At 37.7% G+C, this 24,495-nt stretch overlaps 2 protein-coding genes across 4 annotated transcripts in view; one reads left to right on the plus strand and one right to left on the minus strand.

Moving 5' to 3' along the window:
- Positions 1 to 9,176, plus strand: part of WASHC4 (WASH complex subunit 4) — a 40,903-nt gene extending 31,727 nt beyond the window's left edge. The window contains exons 28-34 of one of the 2 annotated variants that reach the window (XM_085322568.1): positions 205 to 291; positions 865 to 1,012; positions 2,389 to 2,485; positions 2,998 to 3,194; positions 4,210 to 4,309; positions 5,849 to 5,924; positions 6,664 to 9,176. In XM_085322568.1, the coding sequence (XP_085178694.1) occupies positions 205 to 291; positions 865 to 1,012; positions 2,389 to 2,485; positions 2,998 to 3,194; positions 4,210 to 4,309; positions 5,849 to 5,916 (697 nt within the window). In that variant the 3' untranslated portion in view covers positions 5,917 to 5,924; positions 6,664 to 9,176. Of the gene's footprint in view, positions 1 to 204; positions 292 to 864; positions 1,013 to 2,388; positions 2,486 to 2,997; positions 3,195 to 4,209; positions 4,310 to 4,436; positions 5,813 to 5,848; positions 5,925 to 6,663 lie in introns of those variants that run through there. The other variant, XM_085322569.1, reaches the window with a different exon arrangement.
- A 31-nt stretch (positions 9,177 to 9,207) lies between these two features.
- APPL2 (adaptor protein, phosphotyrosine interacting with PH domain and leucine zipper 2) overlaps positions 9,208 to 24,495 on the minus strand; it is a 35,818-nt gene continuing 20,530 nt past the window's right edge. For both annotated transcript variants that reach the window (XM_085322572.1, XM_085322571.1), the window contains 12 exons: positions 19,437 to 19,595; positions 18,515 to 18,703; positions 18,153 to 18,195; positions 18,018 to 18,074; positions 17,810 to 17,898; positions 15,443 to 15,595; positions 15,277 to 15,329; positions 13,548 to 13,722; positions 12,806 to 12,842; positions 12,545 to 12,685; positions 11,722 to 11,769; positions 9,208 to 10,813 (listed from right to left, as the gene is read on the minus strand). In XM_085322572.1, coding sequence (XP_085178698.1) covers positions 10,685 to 10,813; positions 11,722 to 11,769; positions 12,545 to 12,685; positions 12,806 to 12,842; positions 13,548 to 13,722; positions 15,277 to 15,329; positions 15,443 to 15,595; positions 17,810 to 17,898; positions 18,018 to 18,074; positions 18,153 to 18,195; positions 18,515 to 18,703; positions 19,437 to 19,595 — 1,273 coding nt within the window. In that variant the 3' untranslated portion in view covers positions 9,208 to 10,684. The remainder of the gene's footprint in view (positions 10,814 to 11,721; positions 11,770 to 12,544; positions 12,686 to 12,805; positions 12,843 to 13,547; positions 13,723 to 15,276; positions 15,330 to 15,442; positions 15,596 to 17,809; positions 17,899 to 18,017; positions 18,075 to 18,152; positions 18,196 to 18,514; positions 18,704 to 19,436; positions 19,596 to 24,495) is intronic.

Here is a 24,495-nt window from a genome sequence, read left to right on the forward strand (position 1 = left end):
GCCTAGGAAAAGCAGAAACACGTATAATGTGCGTGTGTTTGGATTTAATAGTGCCTCGAAAAGAGATGACAGATTCGATGTAACTTGGAAGTAGTTTGGGAGCCGAGAAGACAAGATATCTTATTAACAAAATTATAAATTACAGCACATACTTCATTTGGTAAAGGCAATTGAACATAAGTCTAACAAACAGTAAGTTTTCAGGTTTGTTCCTGATCTGGAAGATATTGTTAATTTTGAAGAGCTAGTGAAAGAAGAAGGGCTCTCAGAAGAAACACAAAAAGCAGCAAGGTACCTTAACATCATGCTTTGAGATCTGAAGTGGGAATGGGATAAGAGAATTGTAATTTTAAAGAAACACAGCTGAGAGAGTTGCATTTTTGGGGGTGTTAAAAACTTCAACTTAATTTTATGCAAAAATATTTGTTCCTCAGAGAGAGGAGAAAAATAGAAACAACTGTTCTAAAAATGCTAAATGTAATGTAGTATTTATGCTAATTGACTTGCTATAGAATCTGGCTTCTTGATAAAATTCTTGTGACTTGAAGGCTAACAAACTGTCTGACATCCACATTTTGGATGAACAGGTCCTTTTGTTTTTTTTTTTAAAAAAAAAAAAGGAAGAAGAAGAAGTTCTTCTATCCATAGATCCATCTTTAGTGTCCGTGACAGTTATGAGGAAATTAAATCAGGCAACATGATCCAAGGTGGCCCTATAAGTAGGGGGTAATTTTGGATCTTCTGGTCAGAAAGCTTGATTTTAGATGTAGCTTATGGGTGGAGAGAGGGTAATTGCCCCAGAAGGGTGAGTAAGCAAATAAACTTCTAACAGAATATAGATAACATATTGCTTATTCTTTGCAGACAGTTGGACTCTGTCCTCAGTGATCTCACACGTAACTTTGCAGAAGGAACAGAGTACTTCAAAATGCTTGTGGATGTATTTGCGCCTGAATTCCGCAGTCCAAAGAATATGCATTTGCGCAACTTCTATATAATTGTTCCCCCACTGGTTAGTATTTGCATTATATGTACCAGTAATGTACGTATTTTAAAAAACAGATCAGATTAACAATCAAATGTTTTACATTGGACTGTTGATTAGCATATTCTATTTTCTTTCCTGATTATGACCAAAATGCCTTTGAGTCTGGCTTTGTTAACAGTTCTGCAAAGCCATTTTTTCTTGATTATTGCACCAACTCATATCCTAGCAACTCAAAAGGTAATTTTAAATATTTCTCCTCATATTTGAATCAAATTGGAGAATCCAAGATTAAAAAAGGAGGAATTGAAACAGTAAGGATGAGGGGAGTTTAAAACACTATTTTTCAGCTGTCTTTTCTTTGTGTACTCTTTCAGCATCACAGTAGGGTACCTTCAAGCTTTTTTATGTCATGTTCTAGAGCAATAAAATAGGGGCCCTCTGTATTGCAGTCGTATCTGCTTTTGTTACCAAGTTGTGTTTTTAAAAAAAAGCCCCACTGAACTGAATGATACAAACTTGGGTGCAGAGTTTTGGCCATTTGGAAGCAGCTCAGGTTGCAGGCCTAACTGGTCTAAAGAGACTAATGTACAACATCCCATTTCAGAAATTTAATATATTAAGAAACTAATTTTGGAACATAGATGAGCCACAAACTAAGACTGTAAGAAAACAGGTATATTATGGTCACCGAAGTGAGAGAAAGGAAATACTTGACAAATACTTTTGTTCTTACTTCCCATTTGTCCAGTTCTCTTTTTGATAAGTACCGTTTTGGAAAATACCATCCATTTTATGCTAAAAAGCGTTTTGTGTATTTAAATTATGTCTTGGTTTTCAAGAAATTGTTAATGTACACTCATTTCTGTGTACCAAGAGTAGCTATGCATAGAGACACAACCATTGCTTGATAGTACTACATAGATGTTTTTTAACATCAGCGTAAATGTAAGAAGGCTGYGGAAATCTTTTTGCAACTGTCTAAATAGAGTGAAGTAATGCATTGTAACTTTAAAACACTGATATCTCTGACTAAGCTTTCTTGCAGCTTGGACTATTTTAGTTATCCTGTGCTTTGGTTACAAATTTACCTTAACTATTTCTCCAGGGAGTGCTAAGTGATAGTGTAATGTACACACCATTACACAACACAACAAAGATGAAGATGCACCTTATGGGTTTTTATATATRCGTATACAAATGTCTTCCAAACTTAATTAACCTTAATCCCCCAAAACCTAGAAAAAAGAAAGGCTTTTCATGCAAAAATGTCTAATAATGGAGGATACAATTAGCATAGTTTTGGAGATGGACTTATATTTATAACTAACAGCATTCTTATATTCTTTAAATTTTTAAGGTTTTTATGATGATTCGAAGACAATTGTTTTTCACTCTTTCAGACCCTCAATTTTGTAGAGCATTCAATCAGTTGCAAGGAGAAACTGAACAAGAAGAACAAAAGTGGAGCAGCTTTCACTGATGATGGATTTGCTATGGGTAAGTTTCAGCATGCTGATTAGAGCTCCAGTAAGCCAATATCATGGATATTTATAAGATAAATTTGTTTTATAGTTTGTGTATACCCAGTTTCTCAAATTTAAATTTGGATTGTCTTGATTTCAGCACAGTGGATTTCAGGGCATTTGTTTTGTGTAGGAACTCTTAAGCACAGAGAGTCTTGCAACAGGCTGTTTTGTCATATGTTGTACTTCTGCCTCCTTTTTTTTTTTTTTTTTTTTTTTTTTTTTTTTTTTTTTTTTCCTCAAAGCTTGTGGATTTGGGCAGGTGAGAATATGTGCCAATCTTTGTATAGGACCCAAAGCTTATTAGTTTTTCTAAAACTGAGCTCTTTATTATTTTTTTCTGTTAGATTTAATTGTAAGTTAATTGTAAATTAAAGTTTAATTGTATGAGAGTTAAAAACTTAATCTGACCCCTTAAAGACATCCACAGAATGTGTTTCGCTAATTGCATGTTGACTTTGGTAAATGATTTGTTAATGACCATAGGTGTGGCTTACATTCTGAAGCTTTTGGATCAGTACCAGGAATTTGATTCACTGCACTGGTTCCAATCTGTTAGAGAGAAATATGTGAAGGAAATAAGAGCAGTAGCTAAACAACAGAGTGTGCAGTCCACTAATCAAGATGAAAAGCTGCTACAAACTATGAACTTGACCCACAAGCGACTGGAAGTTTGTTTACAGGTATTAAATGATTCTAGTTGTGTCCTATGTAGAGTTCTGCACATACCTGCACATACATGGTTCATGTAGCTATTTTCTAAAGGAGCRTATCAGCAGCAAAACCAGAGCATTTCCTAGAGCAAAAACAACAAAAAGAGCATGAAGATTTGATATGTATTATTTGTCTTAAGCATTTATGATATTTGATGAGTGAGTCAGCAAATCTGAATTTGTTAATTGGCAGCTGTTGAATCTACATGTTTAAATAGGAAAGAGTAGCTTTTCAGTTACATTTGTTACAACAACGATTTTATATAGTGACACTGTGAATCTGTAAAACTACTTAAGTATTAATTCTCTAGGTTGCTAAGTTGAAGTATATGCCATCTATCAGAGGAAAGACAAATTACTTAAATGAATTCTAAAACATAGCAGTCTTGTTCCATCTGAGACACAAATGCTTACTGTCTCTCTCTCACTTTGCTTTTGGCTTGAGGATGTTACAGGACAAATCTGTAGTTGTTTATGGTTATAAATAGGCCATGATTACATTTGGTAAGTGCACATCTGTTATTGAAATGGATAAAATCGTGCAAGGCTTCATGTAGGCCCTGCCAAGGACCTACATTTTGATGTCTAGTCCGCTGCTGTTAGGAAAACCTCATTGCTGAGCCTTGTTCAGAGACTGACCAAGCTTGTAATCAATTGGATTGTTGGCTTGCATAATTTTCCATGGGCAAGTTATTCCAAACTCTTACTGCTGCTACAAACCTCATTTTCAGCCTCAGTAGATTAATCCCAGTTTTATTGCACTGATGCTGCTTTACTTAAATTACCTTTTATAGTACTGGCTGGCCTCTGTTTTGTAAAATGCGTGTGTACCAGGTGTGAGGGGAGAAAGATTTTCAAAAGCATTCAAAGATTTAGCTGCTCAAATCTTACTGCCTGGTATGCTTATGAAAGATGCCATTCATATCCATCTACAAATTCATTTTTGTGATACACTAACCCTCCTGTTCTGTATCTTTTTACTTAGGAATTTGAACTGCTTTATTTCTCACTAAGTAGTGCAAGAATATTTTTCAGAGCAGATAAAACTGCAGCAGAAGAAAACCAGGAAAAGAGAGAAAAAGAAGGTGAGTGAATGTTGACTGTGCCCTAATAGGGAAGGTGTTCTTTCCTTTTTCTCCATAGCTACTTTCTTGCTAGTGGGCTGAATTTACATTCCAGAAAAAGTTTTCTGGGTTGAGCATGTTTCAGCAGGAGTGAAGAACAGTCTGCAGAGGTCCTCTCTGGAATGAGTGAATTTTAAGCCGGACTTCTGGAAGAAAAAACCCCAAACCTACCGCCATCARCCCCCCACCCCTAAAGCCCCCCAAAACCGCAACCCAACCAACAAAAAAACCCCAAACCCTAGGACAGAAAGAATCTCAGGCTAGCCATAGCATTAAGTTCAGTAGCTTGGACATCCGGCTTTCCATCTCCATCACCAGTTCTGTTAATGACAGTCTTCTCTGCACATTGTTTGCTGGAAAACTGGTGTTTTTCACATGTTGTTAAACAGCTGTTTTTTCAACTTATATAGGCAGATGATGCTTAGAACTATTGTACCTAGCTTTCGTATGTTTATGATGTATTTTGGTTTACCATTTAATTACATTCAAAGGTTATCATCTGAACAGGTGGTAAGGTCTCTTGACTCATTAGCATGAGAATTTTGCTTTTATATGTACTCCCACACACATGTATGTACAGGTGTATACATTCTCCCTCCTGAATTCCAGAAAAGTCTTTTGGTTTTGGGAAATTACCATGTATGTTTTAAAACCTCTTTACAAAGAAATGACAATGCTTCCAAGGGTTAAGATGTGAAAGCGCAAGTCAGTCACAAATTACTTAGAAACTTAARTCTCCTTAAGTTTCTAACTATATACTAATATCTGAATATACTAATATATTAAAAATTGAATAGGTAATTAATTTACTCCAGTTCTGACAAAAACACTGGAGTGACCTGTGAGATTATTGTAAGTGAGACGAAGATTGATTTTTTTTTTTTTTCCCCCTATACTAGGGAAACTAATTTGTTCGCAAAGAAAGAGTTCTTTTCGTATAAATTTACTTTTGATYATGTTCAGTGGAGTCATTCAAATGATTGTCTAACTTGGAGAGGGGGAGGAGGGGACCATAAGCAGTGTGATGAACAAAAAAGACGAATTATCCTCTCTTTTGTTAGAGACATTCTGTAGAACAGCAGTTACTGAAATACGTTTCAGATTAAAATTCACTGTCACGATACCCATTCAATTCTTTGTGGAAAATATATTAGTAGTGAGAAAAGCTTGAAATGCATACCAGAATGAAAAGCTGTGAACACAGTAATATTATTGCCTTCTCTCATAATATGTCGACTTGAACTCTGCAAAATGTGTGAGCATGTATATCAATTTTTCACATAAGTAGTTCTACTGGTGTGAAGAAATCTCTCACCCCAAATATGGTTTTCTTCGCAGGGTCAGGATGTTTTTAGCTACAAGATCAGTTAGGATACTCTGACTATAGTATACTGTATCAAGTGTTTTATAATGTGAGCATTATACATAAGCTAAGACTTTCTTATTACTGTCTTAAATAAAATATTGAACATAATCTGTCTTCAATTTTTATTTTTATAGAAGAATCTCTTAAAACAAGCAATGGAGATCTTTCCAACTCTACGCCTGCAGATCCTGTTGTGAAATGATAAAGCGGGTATGGGTGATGAGTACTTACTTGAATAATTTTTTTTTGGTCACTTTCAGTAACACTCTGTAGGGATAAAAACTTTAGATTTGATTTACTTTCTCTGCTAAACCCAATAGAAAATGTATACTAGTACACTAGCATCCAGAGCTGCTAGGTCTGCAATTGTCTCTATTTCCTTTAGAAATTCCTGTTTTTCAGGGGTTATTTATTTACATTATTTACAGCATTCTCATTCTCTAGAAAGTAAGCATAATTATTTTAAATTACTGCATCAGAAAATCCACCTGATTTTTTAGATGTTTTCTTGCATCTCTAAAATAACACTGTTTTCTTCAAAAATAAAACAGAAAAAAACCCTCACAATGGTAGTCTGAAATTTGAATTGGTATGTCACTTCAACCAGAAAGAAATTAAAGCAAAGTACTGTGCATATCTATTGTCCAAAAAAAAAAAAATTGGGTGTGTGTTTATGCAGTCCTGTTGTATTTAATGCAGTCACAGCAGATTACACTGTAAGCATAACAGTGTATGTTGTGAATGTATGTTAAAGCTGTTGCACAATATGGAAATCCTTATTAATGTTGTATTACACAAAACCTTTATTATTTGTATATTATTTGAGCTGTGGGAAACTTAAAATCTTGTTAGGTATTTATTTCTCCCTGCTCTTTCTTCCACCCCAGTATCAGAGAAAGGGAAAATATGAAAAGTAATGTAATAAACTATTGTTCATTTCATACCGAAGGTCTGATATGCATCCGCAGAAGTAAGGAAATCCAAAGCCAAGACAGAACCACAATCAGCTCTTCCTTTTATGACCAGACACTGTGTGATGGGTGTCTGTAATTATTAAGTGATCTTACACTTCATGACTATGTTGTGCCTAACTGCAAGTTTCAGCCTCCGATCTGTATTTCCTTGCCTTTGTAGGTCTGTCATATCCGCTGTGTTGTTCGTAGTCTTACATGCCTGATTATTAACAATAATTGCACTGCAGATTTCAGAAGCTGCTGAACACTGTGAGAACTCTGTATAAATTTAACATCTTTTAACRCCTGCATGTAGAAGTTTCTATACTGTGCAGGAGTTACTCAGATTCCTGACTTGAGTAAATAGCTAGTTAGCTTAAAAATAAGTACCAATGTCATTGAAAGATTAAATTGTTTTAATCTCCCAGAATATAAAATAAGGTCTTACTAACTAGAATAAACAGCCTGATTTTTTTTTCTTTTTTTTTTTTTGGCAGCACTTAACTGTACTTTTAGGCTGTAATTGACAGCTTCTTTCATCTCTTCTAATTACAAGAAAGATCATGTTTTAAGGTAAACGGTTCAAATTGCTCCACCTTTGGGTCACTGGCTGTTAAGATAACTCCTGGCAGATCTTTAATATGCCCTTTTCTGCCAGTCACTTTAACGTTCAGAAAACTAGGAGAAGTGTTTTGTTGCAACTGGAGAGACCAGGCTGATAGGCAAGTCCTTTTGTCGATTCTGACAATATGACCCAGAAGCTTAATGGACTGTTATCTGGAGTCAATAAAGCTTTTATTTTTGATTCATAACTGCACATTGCCCTAAAAATGCTGCATTACTTGATTTAATTTTTGCATTTTTATTGATAAGTTTTTGTCATAATTTCTGTACGTTTTAATTTTTTGACCARGTTGTGCCCGCACTGAACATTCTCAGCACCATTGCTGAGAACAGCAGCATTCTTGCTGCTGCTGCTAATTTCCATACTGTTGAAATTGCAAATATTCCTTTTTGGTTTTCATATTCCTAACTCATCATAAGTCATATGATTGGTAAGTTCTTGGCTTGTCCTGGCCAAGCTCTCCYTTTTTTTCTATGCCAACTGCAGAATGGCCTATAGATGTTAGTTGATTCCCTTTGAATTGACTTGCTAGATTGCTGTGTACGGTCAAGGCATTGCCAGTGCTCTATGAAATCTGCACTTATATTTTCCCTTCTCCCTTTTTTTGGAAGGACACACTCTCAGATAGGTAATAATTTGCAGTTAACCTTGAACTGTGCATTTTCCTAATGTGTGTACAGCTGTAACAAATCAGTGTGGTTCTGGTGATGGAAATTCTTCAAGACATAAGCTTATTTTTATAGAACCCTTTTTAGATCTGGGGGGGCCTGAATGTATGCTGTATGGCCAAATTAATGAACAAATACATATATATATATATACACACATGCTCATAAATATGTACAGTGATAGAAAAACTATTCTTGCTAATACTGGACTGCAGTTATTTTATTAAAAGAAAAAAAAACTTTGTCATGTAGCAGCATATAGATGCAGGAAGCTTTTTGTCACCTGAAGTACAAGGAGGGTCCCAGTTTTAGATGTCCTGTGTATCAATGAAAGTCACATTAAATCCTTGCTGTGGTGCTACTACTGGACCTATTTTCATTCCTTTTGCCTTCCTACTATGATTATAGGAACAAATTGGACCCTAACCTAATGTCTGGAGAAGTGAGGATGGATTTAAAACAAAAATAAAACCCCTCCCCAACCTAATCCAAACCTCCTGCTCACTCAAAATTCCCACAGGTGATAAAGAAAAGTGAGGATGATGAGTTTGCTGCAGGGACATAACCCAGTTCTCTAGTTTTTTTCAAGGGCATAACAAGCTAAAGCCCAGTCTCTCTCCCTGAAAAAGCAGTTGCCACCGCTGCCATCTTGTGCTTGTTCTTGTGACCAGGCTGTCACATGCAGAAGTGCCAACAACAGCTCTTCTAAAATCTTGAGACCAGCTTYTGACTTGCTGCTGTGCCCTTCATGTCAGAAGCCACAGGGCTGCCTTGGCCTTCCTCCTCACAGCATCGCATTTAGAGGAAGTAGAACATGGCCGATGCTCTAAGTCATAGTCAAGACTTTTTTGCGCACCAGCCCCTAAGTCAAAAGGCATCTGCTGTTACTGGGTTAGGAGCAGTGACCCCCCTGCAGCACCTGACTGGTCTGTGCTTCACTGGGAAACAAACTACTGGTGTATGTTTTGCTCTGCTGAAGGGCAGATTGCAGAGGTCCCACTGTAGTCTGTAATTAGAGGTAAATTTGAGTTTTCATCTGATGTCCATCAATGACAACTGTTTTCAGCTTCTCAGGTACAAAGGACCAAATGTAACACTTATGTTTTCTAACTCCTTATACAAAAGGGTATTTTGTTACCTCAGTCTCTTTGGTTCTGTGAGTAGAGTATGCTATGTACATAAAACTGTGTTAATAAATGTAATTTTGAAAACCTCATTCTTAGTTGTCTTCAGTATCAGGAGTTCAGCAGGTTTTATTGTTTTTTATTAGGACGGCTTCAATTTTTATTTACAAAGAAATGTTTGTGCCAGTTGCTAACAGTTCTCTTCCATGGTTTTTACAAGCTTTAAACAACTAGTTAAATGAATTTATTCCATGTTGAACACTTACAAACTGAGATCTTTCAGAAAGATTTCATCTCTGTAGCATAATCCTGCTTACATAAAATCTAGTTTCCTAGTAAATGCTTCAGAAGAATTAAAATCAGTTGAGGAATTTCAGCCACTTGTTCCAGTTACCTTTTCTCGATAAATACAAAGCTTACACAGGTAGTCTCCCCCATCGTTCTCCCCCGGCCCACTCCCAAGTACTGTTCATTTTTGCTTGTTTTTGCAAAGTACAGGTTCTCAGGTTAAAATGGAAAAAAAAAATCTAAACTTATCAGCCAGCATACATAGTGCCTCATTCTAGAAATGTACTGTGAGACTAGTCAATGCACCATAGACTTACAAACTAGCATTTTATTGCTCAGCTTCTTAAAACTGACGGTTGCTGGTAGACTCACTCTCAGATATTATGTCACCATAATGTTAAACACACAACACTATAAAAAAGTACTTATTTGTCCTACAATTATTATCTCTCTGGCAACTTTTAAGAAACCTAACCATATAAAAACTGCACACAACTAACATGCCGCATTTGTTGACTACTTTTGATGTTTGCMTATCAGTGGTATTTAGGTAATAAATCACAAAGGTACATTATATCCATTATTAATTACAGAATATGAGCGTGGTCCCCATGAAGGTAAGACTAGGCACTTAATTTGTTTTGTAAGCTTATTCCRTATGCAATATAAAAATAGATTATATTAATTGGAAAAATCTAGTGTTTAACAAATTGTTTTGTAAATAGGCTAGCACAAAAGATAAATCTTGTTACACTTAGACTAGACTAAAAATAACTTCATCTGAAAATAAAGTAAATAGTGCATTTTTTTAACCTTCATTCATATGCACATAATTATGTGAGCCATGAAAACTGATGACTATGGTAGGAAATTGGAGGCCTGATTATTATTATTTTTAAAGGAGCTGACAGCTCACAACTTGCACTGATTTCAAGGGAAGTGTAGGCTGCTTATCAGTYAAATCTGAAGAAGTGACATTAACTCTTTGTGGCTGACAGTTGCGCTTTCCTAACTACCAGCAGCAAGGGGCTAATGCCTGAACATTCCCTAAGATTGTCAGCTTCCCAGACACATCTATACAGTACACATTCACATATGCAAGAAGCCTTGAAGGCCAAGTTCTGCTGTTGCTGCACTGTAAATCCAGAGAAACTCCACTGCAAAAATGCCACATCCTTTCTAGTAGGATGACAGAAGCTGGCCTAATATATGCACAGACAATTAAAAATCAGAGATTCTTGCAAAAAGACTCCCTGCTTTTCCTGCTCCCATAGAGGCTGTAGGAAATGACAATTTTTTTGCTTTTTGTTTTTTATGCTTCTGACTCCTCCCCTTCTTCATGTGTGGTTCCATCTTCTTCTGACTGATCATTCAAAAGCATGAACTTTCCATCATTTGTTAATGGCACAGACTTCATTAACTGAGCTAATGCTTCTGGGTCCTAAAGGAAAACAACAAAAATAAAGTTCAGCTGGCTACAGCAGTCTTTTAGAGGAGCACATCATTTTTCTAGTACTTGCTAAAATTTTTGTAACTTGGTTTTCTATTACAACATTTAGCCTAGAGGTTTTAATATAAGTAGTTCTGGCCTGAACTTTCGAAACAGAGGTAATTAATCAATTTTGGTTCACTGGAACCCCTTGGGTATGTAAAAACGAGTCATTTGTTCGGAGCCTTTTTTTTTCTGCTGCTCTTGCCTGGAATTGCTGTCATCGCTGAAAATCGAGAAGAAAATCTTAAAATGGCTGTCCAACCAAATTCTCAGTTACTATACTTGTACTAATTCTCTGTGACCAAAAGGTCTTTTCCCCAACTTGTTCTGAAATCCCAGCAGTAAGAATATACAGGAATTGTTATGTATTAGTGTCAAATCTTTACATGGGTAAATTTATATAATGGGCTAGGTAACTTTCCCATTTATTTTAAGTGAAAAAGCTTGCTGGGAGTTTTCCTCTCTAAGGGAGGAAGGAATATGAGTTTCTAAAAATGCAACCATAATAGGTGCAATTTGTACTTCAGCCAAAGGATTTCTTTAACCTTGCTCACAACTTCCATCTGCATATGAAAATAATTTGTATAGTTCTGAATTCAATTTTGTGTGTGGGGGGGTGCAAGTGTTAGCTCAAATCAAGCTATAGCAAAGTGGAATTTGAGTTTATATACCATGTGGCTCTGTTAAATGGTGTCTGCAGAACTTCAGAAGCAGCAAGCGTGTCCGTTCCCCCCCCCCCCCAAAAAAAAAAAAAAAAAAAAAAAAGGCCAGCAGAGGTAGCTGGAAAGTGCAGCCATAATCAGAAGAGTATGCATCAAAACACAGTTACCAAGTATTGAATTAAAACATTTACTTACCTTCTGTGCCTCAATGATTTCTTTTCCCAAGCTGATGGCATAGCAAATCTAAAGAAGAAATGTATTTAAGTCTTATTTTTGGAGATTTAGTCCTTCATCTTGACTAAAACATAGAAGCATCCATGCAAACTCAGTCTTAAGTAAAGGTCTAAAACCAGAGGACATCAATTTACCAGAACAATTACATAAAAATAAAACAGTCCTAGGTCCTGTTTCAAAGCTCACTTAAGGCCAGTTACTCAACTTTCTGTTCAGTTTATTTTGTTGCTGGGTGTGAAACTTCCCTCACCAAACTGAAGTGCACTGGAGAACACCCGGAAATTTGGAAATAAATATGTATTTTTTTAAGACACACACACACAAAAAGAAATACATATATATATGTACATGTTTGTCCCCAGCACATTTCTCCTTTATTTATCCTCTTCTTATATCACTATCATATGCAGCAAGCACACAGCTCTATGCAGTGGTGTTAACACAGTATGGCTATCCTTTCTATGAGAGCTTTATAGGTGTACTTGTCTTAACATAGCTGAGAGATTCATTTTTGTTAGTGTTGGTGCTGGACACACTTTCTTGTATCTCTTGCTATTTCTACTAGCAATCACATTTCTTCTGTCTTATTACATCTGCTGCTGCATTAGCTGTAAATAAGAGGGTTTTTTTAGACTAAAGCCATCAAAGGCTTGCATGTTAAGGCATGTTACCCTAGCAAGAAATCTAGCTGCTCTTGCTTCTGTAATAGTTTCTCTGATGTGTAACCCAAGAAGCCTAAGACCTGTTTTTCTAAATAAAGTATATTACTAAATGTTATGCAAACCTTTTCTCCTTCTGTGTTGCTCTCAAAAATATATGCGCTCATGGATTCTTCTCCCAGAGTCTCACTGAGATGGACCACAAAACCAATCAGTCTCTTGTTATCCTGATGAGCAGCAAACTGTGTCACATTTGCAAGTTCAAACTGGAAAAGCATAATCAGCAATTTTTTTAACTAGCATATACTTGAGAGCTCAGGTTCACGTGACTGAGTGTTCACTGCTGTGGCAGAAACCCAGCATCAAAACACAGGAAAGTTACTTACACTTGTTCGCGTAACTTGGGTTTGAGGATCTATTAACCTGCAATTTTGTTAAAAAGAAAAAAAAAATCATTTTAGAAGAGCAACTCAGTGGTAACTTCGAAGTGCTTTGCAATACAAAGGCAATCACTACCACCATTTTATAGATGAGGAAAGAGATGATGATACACACTGGGTCAAGTGCTTTATTTGTGATTAGTCAATGACAAAGTTCTCTTCAGACCTGGACTCCCAGCTGCCTGACCTGTGGGTGATAGCATCCTTCTGACTTGCTGACTGGTTAAACATCCTGCATACATGAACTAGCCATGCATACGCATTTAAACTCACTACAGCTAAAGCAAATGTCTTGTATGAATATTCCTGTGGTGACAATACTGACAACAGGACAAAGTAATGACTCTATTGTATTGAAATATGTTAGCATATGTGAAGAAAGAGACTCTTCTTGGACTGCAGTCTTTCAATGCATTTTTCTGTATCTGAGTGCCTTATAGCCCTACTGCATCCTCTTGTTTTTTGGCCGGATGTTCATACAACTTTATCAAGAGAATGATTTCTAGACACTGCAGAATAAAAAGAGAGACATTTTAATTAAGTAAAATAAATCTGAGGATCTTGACACCCCAAGGGTGTATTTCTTGGGAAAAAAAAAAAAAAAAAAAAAAGAAAAACTCTACTAATCATCAGTTGTACAAAGGGAAAAGAAAGCTGAGAAATGTAAGTGATGAAGGTCTTACAGTACCTCAAGTTCTTGCTGGTGACCATAAGATGGGATTCAGTCATACGGAATATGTTATGAATGGCTCGAGCAGCTAATACTTGTCTCATAGCTTCATAAATCACCTCACTTGTGTCATCTGACTGAACAGCCATTGATCCTAAAAACCGTACTACAAACATCTGCTGCAAAAGTGAATCTGGAAGATAAAAGGCATAACCTCCTTCACTGTGCTGCTTCATACGTAACTTCAGCTACTGGAAAACTGAACCTGTCCACAGACATGTATTTTTTCTCTTGGAAACTCAACAGTAGGCCAGTGGGTGGTGACTTCCTTTTCACACTAGCCAGCATTGCTATGACTAAGTTTTAAAGAGTACTTGAACAGGCAGCAAGTAGAATGGAATCACAGTTGCTTGGAAGCTTTAAAAAATGTAACTTGTCCTTTATGATTTTTTTTCATTATTTGGTATAATTCACTTGATACCTTGTTATAAGCTGGAGGAACTGTGATAAATTACTGTTTTTTTCATAAGGTTTGGCTGCCATCAAACCTATTCTTACCTTTATACTTGTATATTCCTCAGTTTGTTCTGTTTTTTCTGACCTTCCCTGCAGCTGATTCTAGTGAGTTTTTCATTAAACTCTTCCTTGCTTATTGACTATCTCTTATCAGTCTCTTACTTCCAACTGAGTAGCTGTTATGTGACAATGCTGTCATTTGATCAGGCTCCTTGTATGTTTACTGGTGAGCAAGGTAAGGCAGTATGGGTCTTGTGGAACGTGACTGCTCCAGCTCTGTCTGCGTTGCGCAGGACAGCACCACAGAGAGACTGTTGGCGTCAGCTTCAGCTGAGCTAGTGACTAATGCAGAGCCACTTGTGCAGTCGAAGAAGCAGGGCAGTCACCTAGGGACTGTGCTTGGTTTAACATGCTGCAGTGGGGCAACGTGCTGCTACTGCTTACAGTGTAGCTGTGCCCCCACTGCTGTCGGGCAGCCAGCAACCATCCTACCTTGCAATAGAACAGTGCCTGTTAGTGAGACTGTCCGAATYGGTAGATCAGCTTGAGCTGCACCATGCGTCTCACATCTATCACTTCTTTTTTGGTTTTCAGTGGTATCCCTGTAAGGGCTGTTGGTTCCAGACAGCAGTTGCAACTGATGCTGAGGAGGACGAGTCCAGCCAGGGTCTGAGCCCTGTCTGTGCTGGCAGAGGAAGGTCAGAATTGCCACATTTCAGTGTTGCATCAGTGGGAGAAGGAAAAGACAGGGAGCAGCAAGAAACTTCCTTTTGCTGAAAGAGACACATTTCTTATGCTAGCTATACCCTAGGCCTCTGTGAGATTTAGCTTGGGATTTTAGAGTACAAGGAGGTAAAAAAATGGTTATCGAACAGCCTCAAACTTAAGCACTGTTAAAATATAGTCCCATCAAACCCTTTCTAAAGAAGTCAATAGCTCCTCTTCAAAAACAAAAGAGACAAAACAAATAAATCTTTTTCCTTTTTAACCTTTGAAGTAAGGCTAATTTGGAATTTAGCCTGGACTGTCAGAAAGAGATGTGTTTTGTCACAGGTACAGATGTTTAAAAGGTTGGCTTGTGAAGAGTAACTACCTTCAACTGTATTATGGGACGGTTACTGATGCTCTGTGATGTCAGGTGCTTTCATTCAGAGACAGAGGATAGGCTGACAGCTAAATTAAACTTAATATCATGACTAATCTTAACTACAAAAATAAAGCACTTACTTACCTTCCTCCTCATCTTTACTGCTGTCTTCAGATTCCCCAAATGGGTTTGCACGCCTGTGAAGTAAGAATAAAAACTAATTACAGATTGTTGTCACAAATACTATCAAATACCTAATGGTCTCCTCTGAAATCACTCTTTTAAAAGTGATCACTGTCTCTGACCATACCTGCCACCTCTATTCTGGTCCAGGAATTCTGTGGCAGGCAGTACGATATCAAACTGAATTGGTGTTCCAGGAGCAATGAGTTGTGCTGAGTCTTGAATGCCAGCTATTTCATTGGGAATTATTTTATCATTTGCTGTATTCTTTACGTTCTGGCTAAAATGAAAGTGGAAAAATATTTCAAACAGTGATACCATACCTTTGGGAAGGAGACAAGATTATTCAAAAATCAAAAAGAGGATTGAAGCAGTATCTGTAACCATAAAGAGTATTTTCCTATTAATCTGTTATTGAGTACTTGGATAAAATTTCTGTTTCATTTGTTGTACCTAAAATCATTTAGAAGTAAATGTTGGTATACTAAACCGGAATTCAGATCAATTCTAAATGACTGTAGAATCATAGAATCCGTCAGGTTGGAAGGGACCTCTGGAGATCATCTAGTCCAACCTCCCTGCTCAGCAGGGCCACCTAGAGCATGTTAGACAGGGTTGCATCCAGGCGGGCCTTGAATATCTCCAGAGAAGGAGACTCCACAACCTCTCTGGGCAGCTGGTCCAGTGCTCCGTCACTCTCACAGGGAAGAAATTCCCCCTCACGGTCAGGCGGAACTTCCTGTGGTTCAGTATGTGCCCATTGCCTCTTGTCTTGTCACACGGGGCAACTGAAAAGAGTTTGTCCCCGTTCCCTTGACACCCTCCCTTCAGGTACTTGTCCACATTGATCAGATCCCCCCTCAGTCTTCTCTTCCCCAGGCTGAAGAGGCCCAGCTCTCACAGCCGTTCCTCATAGAGCAGATGCTCCAGCCCTCTGATCATCTTTGTAGCCCTATGCTGGACTCTCTCCAGTAGCTCCATGTCTCTCTTGTACTGGGGAGCCCAGAACTGGACACAGTACTYGATATGAGGCCACACCAGGGCTGAGGAGAGGGGCAGGATCACTCCCTTGACCTGTTGGCAACAGTCTTCCTAATGCAGCCCAGGATACCATTGGCTTTCTTGGCCAGTGGTATCCTGGGCTGCATTAGGAAGACTGTTGCCAGCAGGTCAAGACTGTAGACTGACCTTCAGTAACAGATGGCTGTTTGTTCCCTGTCCTCTAGTAGTAGCCGTACAATAGTGTATCTAAAGATACAAATAGCAATCATGACATCTTTTGAGATCCTTTCTGGCCACAGGCATCTTACAATGCGATAGTTAAGAAAAAATGTTACATACTCAGATTTCTTCCTGCACCTTTTTTTTCAAAGAATGAAATTTTAAGTTTCGCAGAGCCAAAGAAGTCATAATGACACACATTACTACATATACTACTTGTTTTACTAGTAGCATCTTTTGTCTGGAAAGCTTTCTGGTTGCATAGAGATGTAAAAGTGACTGAAAGATAACTTGTCAATGAAAAAGTTATTTCCTTTGCCCAGTCAAATAAATGGAGGAACTTTTCTTTTTATAAAACTCTAAACAAAGTAAAACAGCTGTACCATGAATAAAATGAGAAAGGAAGTAATTTGACTGGCATTCCCCAAGCTGATATGGTATCTTTGGAATCTGTAAGCAATCATAGCAAAGGGAACAATAAATCATAATAAATGCACAGACTTGAGGTAGAAGAAAAAAGTCTGAATCTCTAGAAGTAAATACCTAAGTAAGAATTTAGTTTTCTGACAAATCTTGCAGAAAAGTTTCTTCATGTTGAAGTCAGTGTGACACAAACTTGTGCTATTTAACTTAGCACACTGCTGCTCAAAGCAGGAATTCAGTCCAACACTGGGCTCGGAAGCCAGCTCTGATCATGGAGTCTGCAAAGTTCTCACTGGGCAGAATGCTGGGATCATTAGTGAAGTAGACAGAGAAACCACACATAAAATATGTATTTTAAATATAAGCATATCCCAGAGCATTATTAACAATTTCTGAAGAAGAAGGGGAGTTTTAATGATTGATCTGAATGAGCACAGAAGAACAACAATAATTATTCTGACAGCCAAGTAAAGCATAGTCCTGTGAACATTGACAAGAATTGGTTGAGATAATATTTAAAAATACACTTGCTTTAATGTATTGCACTATATACATTACTGTTGCACTATATACATTACCACACAATGTTTACAAATAAAGCATTACCTTTGTTTCAGAACAAACAGCAAAAACCCAGTAGCAACTATAAGGAATTTTAAAGGTGTGATCTGGAGCAATGAACATTACCCTCAACACTTACCATCTCCTACGGCTTTCACTAGGAAGCATCAGCAGACGAATCTGCTGGCAAAGCCAGGGCCTAGGCAGGACTTCTGAGTGATTATTGTCCCGTAAGAGGAATATGACTAAGCACACAACAGTCTCTAGTCCATGGAAACAAGTATGTTACCTCGGATGGTGAACTTCATGTTTTTTCCCAAAGCTGGTAATGGGAGTCACTGCTTGTAGTGCTGTCTGATTTAACTTGATAGCAGCTGCCTACAAAAACAAAAAGGAACTGCTCTTTTACACATGTACTTTTGGGTGTAGTGTCATGCAAAGAACAACAATGAAGCAAGTTGGAAGATACAGACTAAAAAAGGGAAACAAGCTCCCACCTCTGGATTGTCGGTGAGATAGATCTGTCTGGAGATGTTGTTGATGGCACATATCCACTAGAAAAGAAAAATGAAATTGAACTCTTCAAAGTCATTTGTGTACAAGAAATAAGAAAATTAAGAAAATATTTTTACCTCCTCATATTCCTTCTTGCTTTCTGCCTGAAGAGTTATACCCCTAAAATATAAACACAAGTGTGTCAATGCTAGCAGCAGCCACCAGGACTACTTGACTCCAGGTCTTAAAGGCCACCACACTTTTTCTCTATTAACTATCAAAGGAACAAAAATCATAAATAATGCAGGTAAGTAATACCATATTTGCTGTTCAGGCAGTTGTGGGAGGAGGCAGATGGGAATGAACAAGCCTATCATGTGGAAACACCCTTTTGGAAACCCACAAAAGCTTACTATTATAGCAAGCATGTTTTATATGAAACACCATCTGAAAGGGTAGGTGTGACTGGCTATCCTCAAATAAAACCTGTGTCTCATACGGTTTGCCTGTAGGAGTGGTGATCTGAAAGCAGTATCTTCTGTCTTCACAGTCAACAGCCATAACAGAGCAGTTGTCCAGATCCTGAATCAGTCCTCCAGCTACTGCTCCCCGTGGTTGACACATCAAGTTGCCACCTTGAGTGAAGAAATACAGCCTTTCCCACGTAGTAGTCACCAGACCTGTTTTACTGAAGAGAATGTGCAGTGCTATAGACTCAATAGTATTTTAGATGTGACTCCAAATGACCTTACGTAACTGTGAACATACTCTGATGCTAAGATGGAGTTTATTTTCAACTCTGTTTTTTTTTTTTTTTTTAATGATGAAACTTAGTTTAGAATTAAAAGATCCACCTATTTCCAGCACAGGTTAATCCTTAATGAAAGGTAAAGAATTAAGCTAGTTTCAAGCACCTCAAGTTTTTTTTTTTTTTTTTTTTTTTTTTTTAAAAAGCACTATCTCCTCATTAGGGAATAAAAGATTTTTTTATTATTCACTGGTGTATTATTCAGCTTGATTAAAAAAAATGTATTTCCAAGCTGGTAAGCAATGAGAAAAAATTTATCACAAATGGTCATCATTAAAAAAAGTGAATTCTGCCATAGTATCTCATATTCTATTTTCTCCCTAGCTCTGGAGTCCTTTATATTATGCTGTAATTCAACTCTTTGTTCTTAACATGCTGCTAGAAATATTAAGTGTCCAGCGCTAACCAAAAAATAAATACTGATTAGTCTAATTGGCTTAAGCTTTTAACTTGTACTTTCAAAGATGACAGAGACACTTATGAACTGAAGAGTAGAATACGACAGTGATTCATTAGCCTAAAACCTCATTACATGAGGAGTCTTTAAGACCTAAATACATGTATCAATTAGTCAGCAATCAAACAAACTAGGAGCCAGCAATAGTTGTCTTACTTTCTTAGGTTAAGGTAGCCAGCCTTCTGGATGAGATTTCTATTGATAGCAGGTGAAGTTACATCAGAATCTGGGGTGTAAACAGATTCATTAACTGAAATTAAGTCTTGCTGTGATACCCTCATTGCTTCAGCTTCAGCATCCAATTCTCCCTGTATGCTGGCAGGGAGGAGAAACAAAAACAAAACCCAAAGTCATTGTTAGTCAGTTTATACCAGGATATTGCTAACGTTTGCAACTCTACATGAACAGAAGTACCAGCTGAGATTATATATGACTCCAGTTAAATTTAGAAAGCTCCTGAGTAAAATCTCTACTGGTTTGGAGTAGTGAAAAGATGAATTTTATTTTTAAAATAGACTTTCCAGGAAAGATAATGTAAGATTACATGTCTAAGGATTTCTCTAAGCACTGGTGCAGTCTGGAAAGTCTGGAAGAAAGAGGCATGCAATAGGGAGCTACTCCCAAAAAATGTCATCTGAGGCTAAAGAGACAAGATGCACATGCTCTGCAGATATTTACAATGGTTTAAGGAAAACACAGCTATCTTTGGCAGGCTCGTAGCAAAAGCATAGCCAAGATTTCCCCTTGCTCTTTGTTTTGAAATCTTGGCTTGAAAATGTTACTTTCAGTATGTTTTAGACAGTAGCTGTGTTTCTTTTTTTTACAATCTGTACTGTTTGTACTAAAATTAGTTATCTATCTTCTTTCTGAAGAAGAGAGATAATGATCAAAAATATCAGAGTATGTTGTATGCCTGAAATGCACACACATGAGGAATGTTTAAATGCTGAGAATGAAGAGAAAAGTTCTGTTTTTTTCCAAAGAGCAATGCCTATATGAGTTTACAGTGCTGAACATAAACAGAAGTTGCTCTAGTATAGTGACACTGTTCAAAGTTGGCTTTATTGTAGTATCTCTTGGCTTTCACAGAACTTTGTCTTATTCCTGCAACTGCGTAACTTGTTGGAATTATTGTCATGAGACCAGTGATTAACTGATCACAGATTTCCAGCTTTAAGTTTTCCACTGATTTCAGCACAAGAAAATATTTTAGCAAAATCTATAGTTCAAGTCTTGGTTTAGCTTTAATTTTTGTTTATAATACAGTTTTACACATTACTGTGATTCAGAAAGCAACCTAGGTGTAGGCTGGCAAAACTGAACTCTTTTGGAATATACATGTATACATCCTGTTCTCTGAAAGTGGTAATTGTGAAAGGGTATCTGAGTGCAAATTCAACTCAGAAAGAAAGGGACAGTTCTTTGTAGAACATATATCATGCACACAATGCAGTGCTGAACATCTATGTATGCATAATCTGCCTATAAGACACATTTGGTTTGAAGGGGACACCAGACTAGTGATTTCAATGGGGGAAAAAAGGCAACAAGAGGTCAGAGTCATTATATGATACATCAATTAAATATTTTTTTTTGTTACAGTTCTACTGTCTCAGACAATCATTGGGAACCACTTAATTTTCAGAGGTTCCCACTGACCACTTTAATAGGCCTATCAGACAAAAAATCCTGCTTCTCTCCATCAGCCTTAATAAGGCTGCATTTGGCTGGCAGATTCTCCTGATCAATCACATCAGTCATTTAACAATTTAAAAAAATAACTGCTAGGTAAACTATCAGATAAATATGTAATGAACTCCATGTCAGCTGCAAGTACTGTTTGGTGCCCCTGTGAACAAGGAAATAACATGGTTTTAGGTCATCTGTCTGCACTGCCCTTCTGTGAACTGACATCCCAGCAAGGCTGCACTCTAAGTTCGCTGTGGTCAGAAAGGTTTCTAATGACCAAAAAAAAGGCAAGTATCACACCCATCTTTAAGAAGGGCAAGAAACAGAATTTGGGGAACTATGGGCCAGTCTGCTGTTCCTCAGACCCTGGCAACATTATRGAGTAAATTCTCCTGGAAGCCAAATCCAAGCACATGAAGGGCAAGGAGGTGACTGGGCACAGCCAGCACAAATTTGCCAAGGGCAAATCATGCCTGACCAACCCAGCTGACTTCCACAATGAGAGGACTGGCTTGGTAGATGGGAGGAGAGTAGTGGATGTTATTTCACTTAACTTTGGCAAGGCCTTTCTCTTGGTTTCCGTTAACATCTTTATGGGTAAAGTGGTGAAATACGAACTGCAAAAGTGGACTGCAAGATAGATAGAGAAGTTGACTGGGCTGAATGGGTTGTAATCAATGATACGAAGTCTAATTAGTATCCAGCTATTAGTGCACTCCTCATGGATCAATACTAGGGTGGCAATTTAAAGTCTCTAACAAGAGCTGGACAATGGGTATAGGCTGGTGGGCAACTAGATAAAAAGCAGCTGTCAGCAAAGGATGTGGAGATCCTGGAGAACAAGAAGTTGAACATGAGGCAGTGCCATGTCCTTGTGGCAGAGAAGGTCATCACATCCTGGGCAATATTAGCAAGAGTGTAGCCAGCAGGCCAAAAGTGGTCATTATTCCCTTCTATTCAGCACTTGGTGAGACTCTAGCTGGAGTTCTGTGTCCAATTTTGGACCTCCGCACAAGAAAGACGCTGACAAACTTCAGCATGTCCAGTGAAGGGCCACCAAGATGGCCAGAGCACATGACAAAGGAGGAGAGGTGAAGAACATTGTTTTTCAGACTCCGGAAGTGAAGGCTAAGGAGGATAAGGAGGGATCTTATTGCTATTTTAACAACCTAATTGGAGAGTATACAGGTAGAAAGAGCCAGATCCTTCTTGGAGGTGTCTTCTAGGATGTGAGGCAACAGACAGAAGATGATACTGGGGTGAGTGGTCAGATACTAGACCAAGGGCCCAGAAAAGGCTGGGGAATCTACATCCTTGGACACACTCAAAATTTGACCGGACATGGCCCTGAGCAGTCTCCTGTAGGTGACCCTCTTCTTGGTGGGTAGCTGGACCACATGACCTCCAGAGGTCCATATTCAACTTTCAGAAAACTACTAGTAAATATTTGATTTCTTTAATAACTTTTCCAAACTTAAGGAGTTACTAACTGTATCCAGGTTACTAGGAGGACTCATGGAGTGGGAGCACAAGAATACTTGTCATTGCTTTACCTTAGAAAGTCATTTGCATCTGCCACTTTCCCCCCCGCTCCTTGCTGCCTAAATGGCTAATCCTTACAGAGAACATAAGTGCAAAATACAAAGTAGGACAAAAGATCCATTGAGGCTGCTATCCTATCTCTGACAGTTGCCAAAAGCCTGTGGAAGAGTGCAAGGCAAGCACGTATAGTTCTGCTGCTGTTCTCTTTAGCCTATTGTAGAAGCTGGTGATGTACTGTAACTGCAGAAGTGACATATAGACTGCTGCATTTAAGTCAATGCTAAGCAGGATTTCACTGGCCAGATGAAGAGTCACTCTTGCAACATACTGTTAGTTTACTTTGTGGTAGCTTATTTCCAGCATTTTCCCATCTTTTGCAAGCTGAAACTTCCTAAGCTCCCACATCACCTCCAAAGGGAGACCAACTGTGTGTCTCTTACCATCTGGCAAAGTCACATGAAAAGCTGAGTAATATCACTGAATTTGAATTGAATTATATCATAATTGTGCAACCTAGTGCCTTTCAATGTTAAGTGTCAGAACAGGAATTATTTAAATTCAGTTTTGAAATAAAATGGAACAGTTTTGTCAGCTTTTATATTAGTACTACTTTAATCATTTTTTTCATCAGCCATTTTTGTTGGGCCATAAATTCATTCTAAAAGAACTGCCCTGGCATTTTCATGGTTCCTGAGACTGGATTCTTTTTCCTAAGGCCTATCTTCAGGGTAGAAAGGTAAAGCTCATAATTCTGAAGTTCTGTGCATTGGTGGCAACTAGATCAATTGGTTACTGAGAATAAGTTAATGATCTCTCCTTTCTAATATGCTCTGACACTGTTAGCAATGTTTACTTGTAAATGAAAATATTTTTAAATATGAAGAGTCAGTTTCACAACCAGCTTAAACAGCTGCAACACTACATTGCTGCTGAAATCCTGGAGCTGTACAGTGAGTTGGATCCACTTGCTGTTCTGAAAGAAAACAAATCTGACAAATAAAAAGCTTTTAGTTAGATCAGCAGCAGATCTGACTCACTGAGGGCCTTGTGATTTCCAGCACCCAAGAAGGAAAGGGACACATTTTTCAGGGACTGTGTGATCTTAAATCATGAAACCATGTCCTGTGTTGATAACTGCAGAGTTGTATAGTGTGGTTTAGAATTTTGCAAGCTTCTCTTCTAGGTTTTCCAAGGACCTCACACTCCTGCTTTAGCCACATTTGGGTTATGCATTCTAGCTTTGCTATGTGACAGACTTTCGGAGAGAACAAACAAACAAACAAACAAGACAGACCCAGCAAACCAAGCGAGTGGCCTATTTTTGTTTTCATTTAGCCCTGTGTACTGTCTAGAGTGTGAATCCATCAGACTTTGGAGAACAAGGGCTTATTCTATGGTGAAGATCCTATGGTAGGATCCTCAATACACAGCAAGAATTTGTGTAAATATACAAAGTGGTCTTTGCACAGAAAGCCTGCAAGACACATGCAAAATGCTCTTACTAAATAAAGGGCACTATTTTAAGGGATTTTAAAATCTGTTATCTACTCTGTACAAATGCTGTGTTGACTATAGAGGGAGTTGCTTGAAGAGTGAGCATACAAAGGTATATGAATAAGCATAACGACATAGGAAATAAAGAATTATTTAGTGAAAGACAATCTACTACACAGTGAAGTTATTTATAACACTGCTCTCAAATTCACAAGTATGCATTATTTAAAACCTCACCAGAGTCAATTTAAGTAATGATGTGGATATATTCCAATATGAAATATAAGAAGCAACAAGACAAAGGAATCAGTCTAGTGTTCCAGCTGATTTAAAATAAGTATTTCATGTTCTCTCCGATAGGTTTCGTTTTAATGCAAAGTTTACGACAATTGTAGGGACTTAACCATAAAGAAAATGTCAGTCTCTGTTAAATATAGAAGAGCACAGAGAGAGGAAAAATAGAAGAAATAATCACAAAAGTAGGAGTACT

Source organism: Rhea americana, unplaced genomic scaffold (genome assembly GCF_003343005.1).
Source record: "Rhea americana isolate MKP2758 unplaced genomic scaffold, rheAme1 scaffold_79, whole genome shotgun sequence".
Lineage (NCBI taxonomy): Eukaryota > Metazoa > Chordata > Aves > Rheiformes > Rheidae > Rhea > Rhea americana.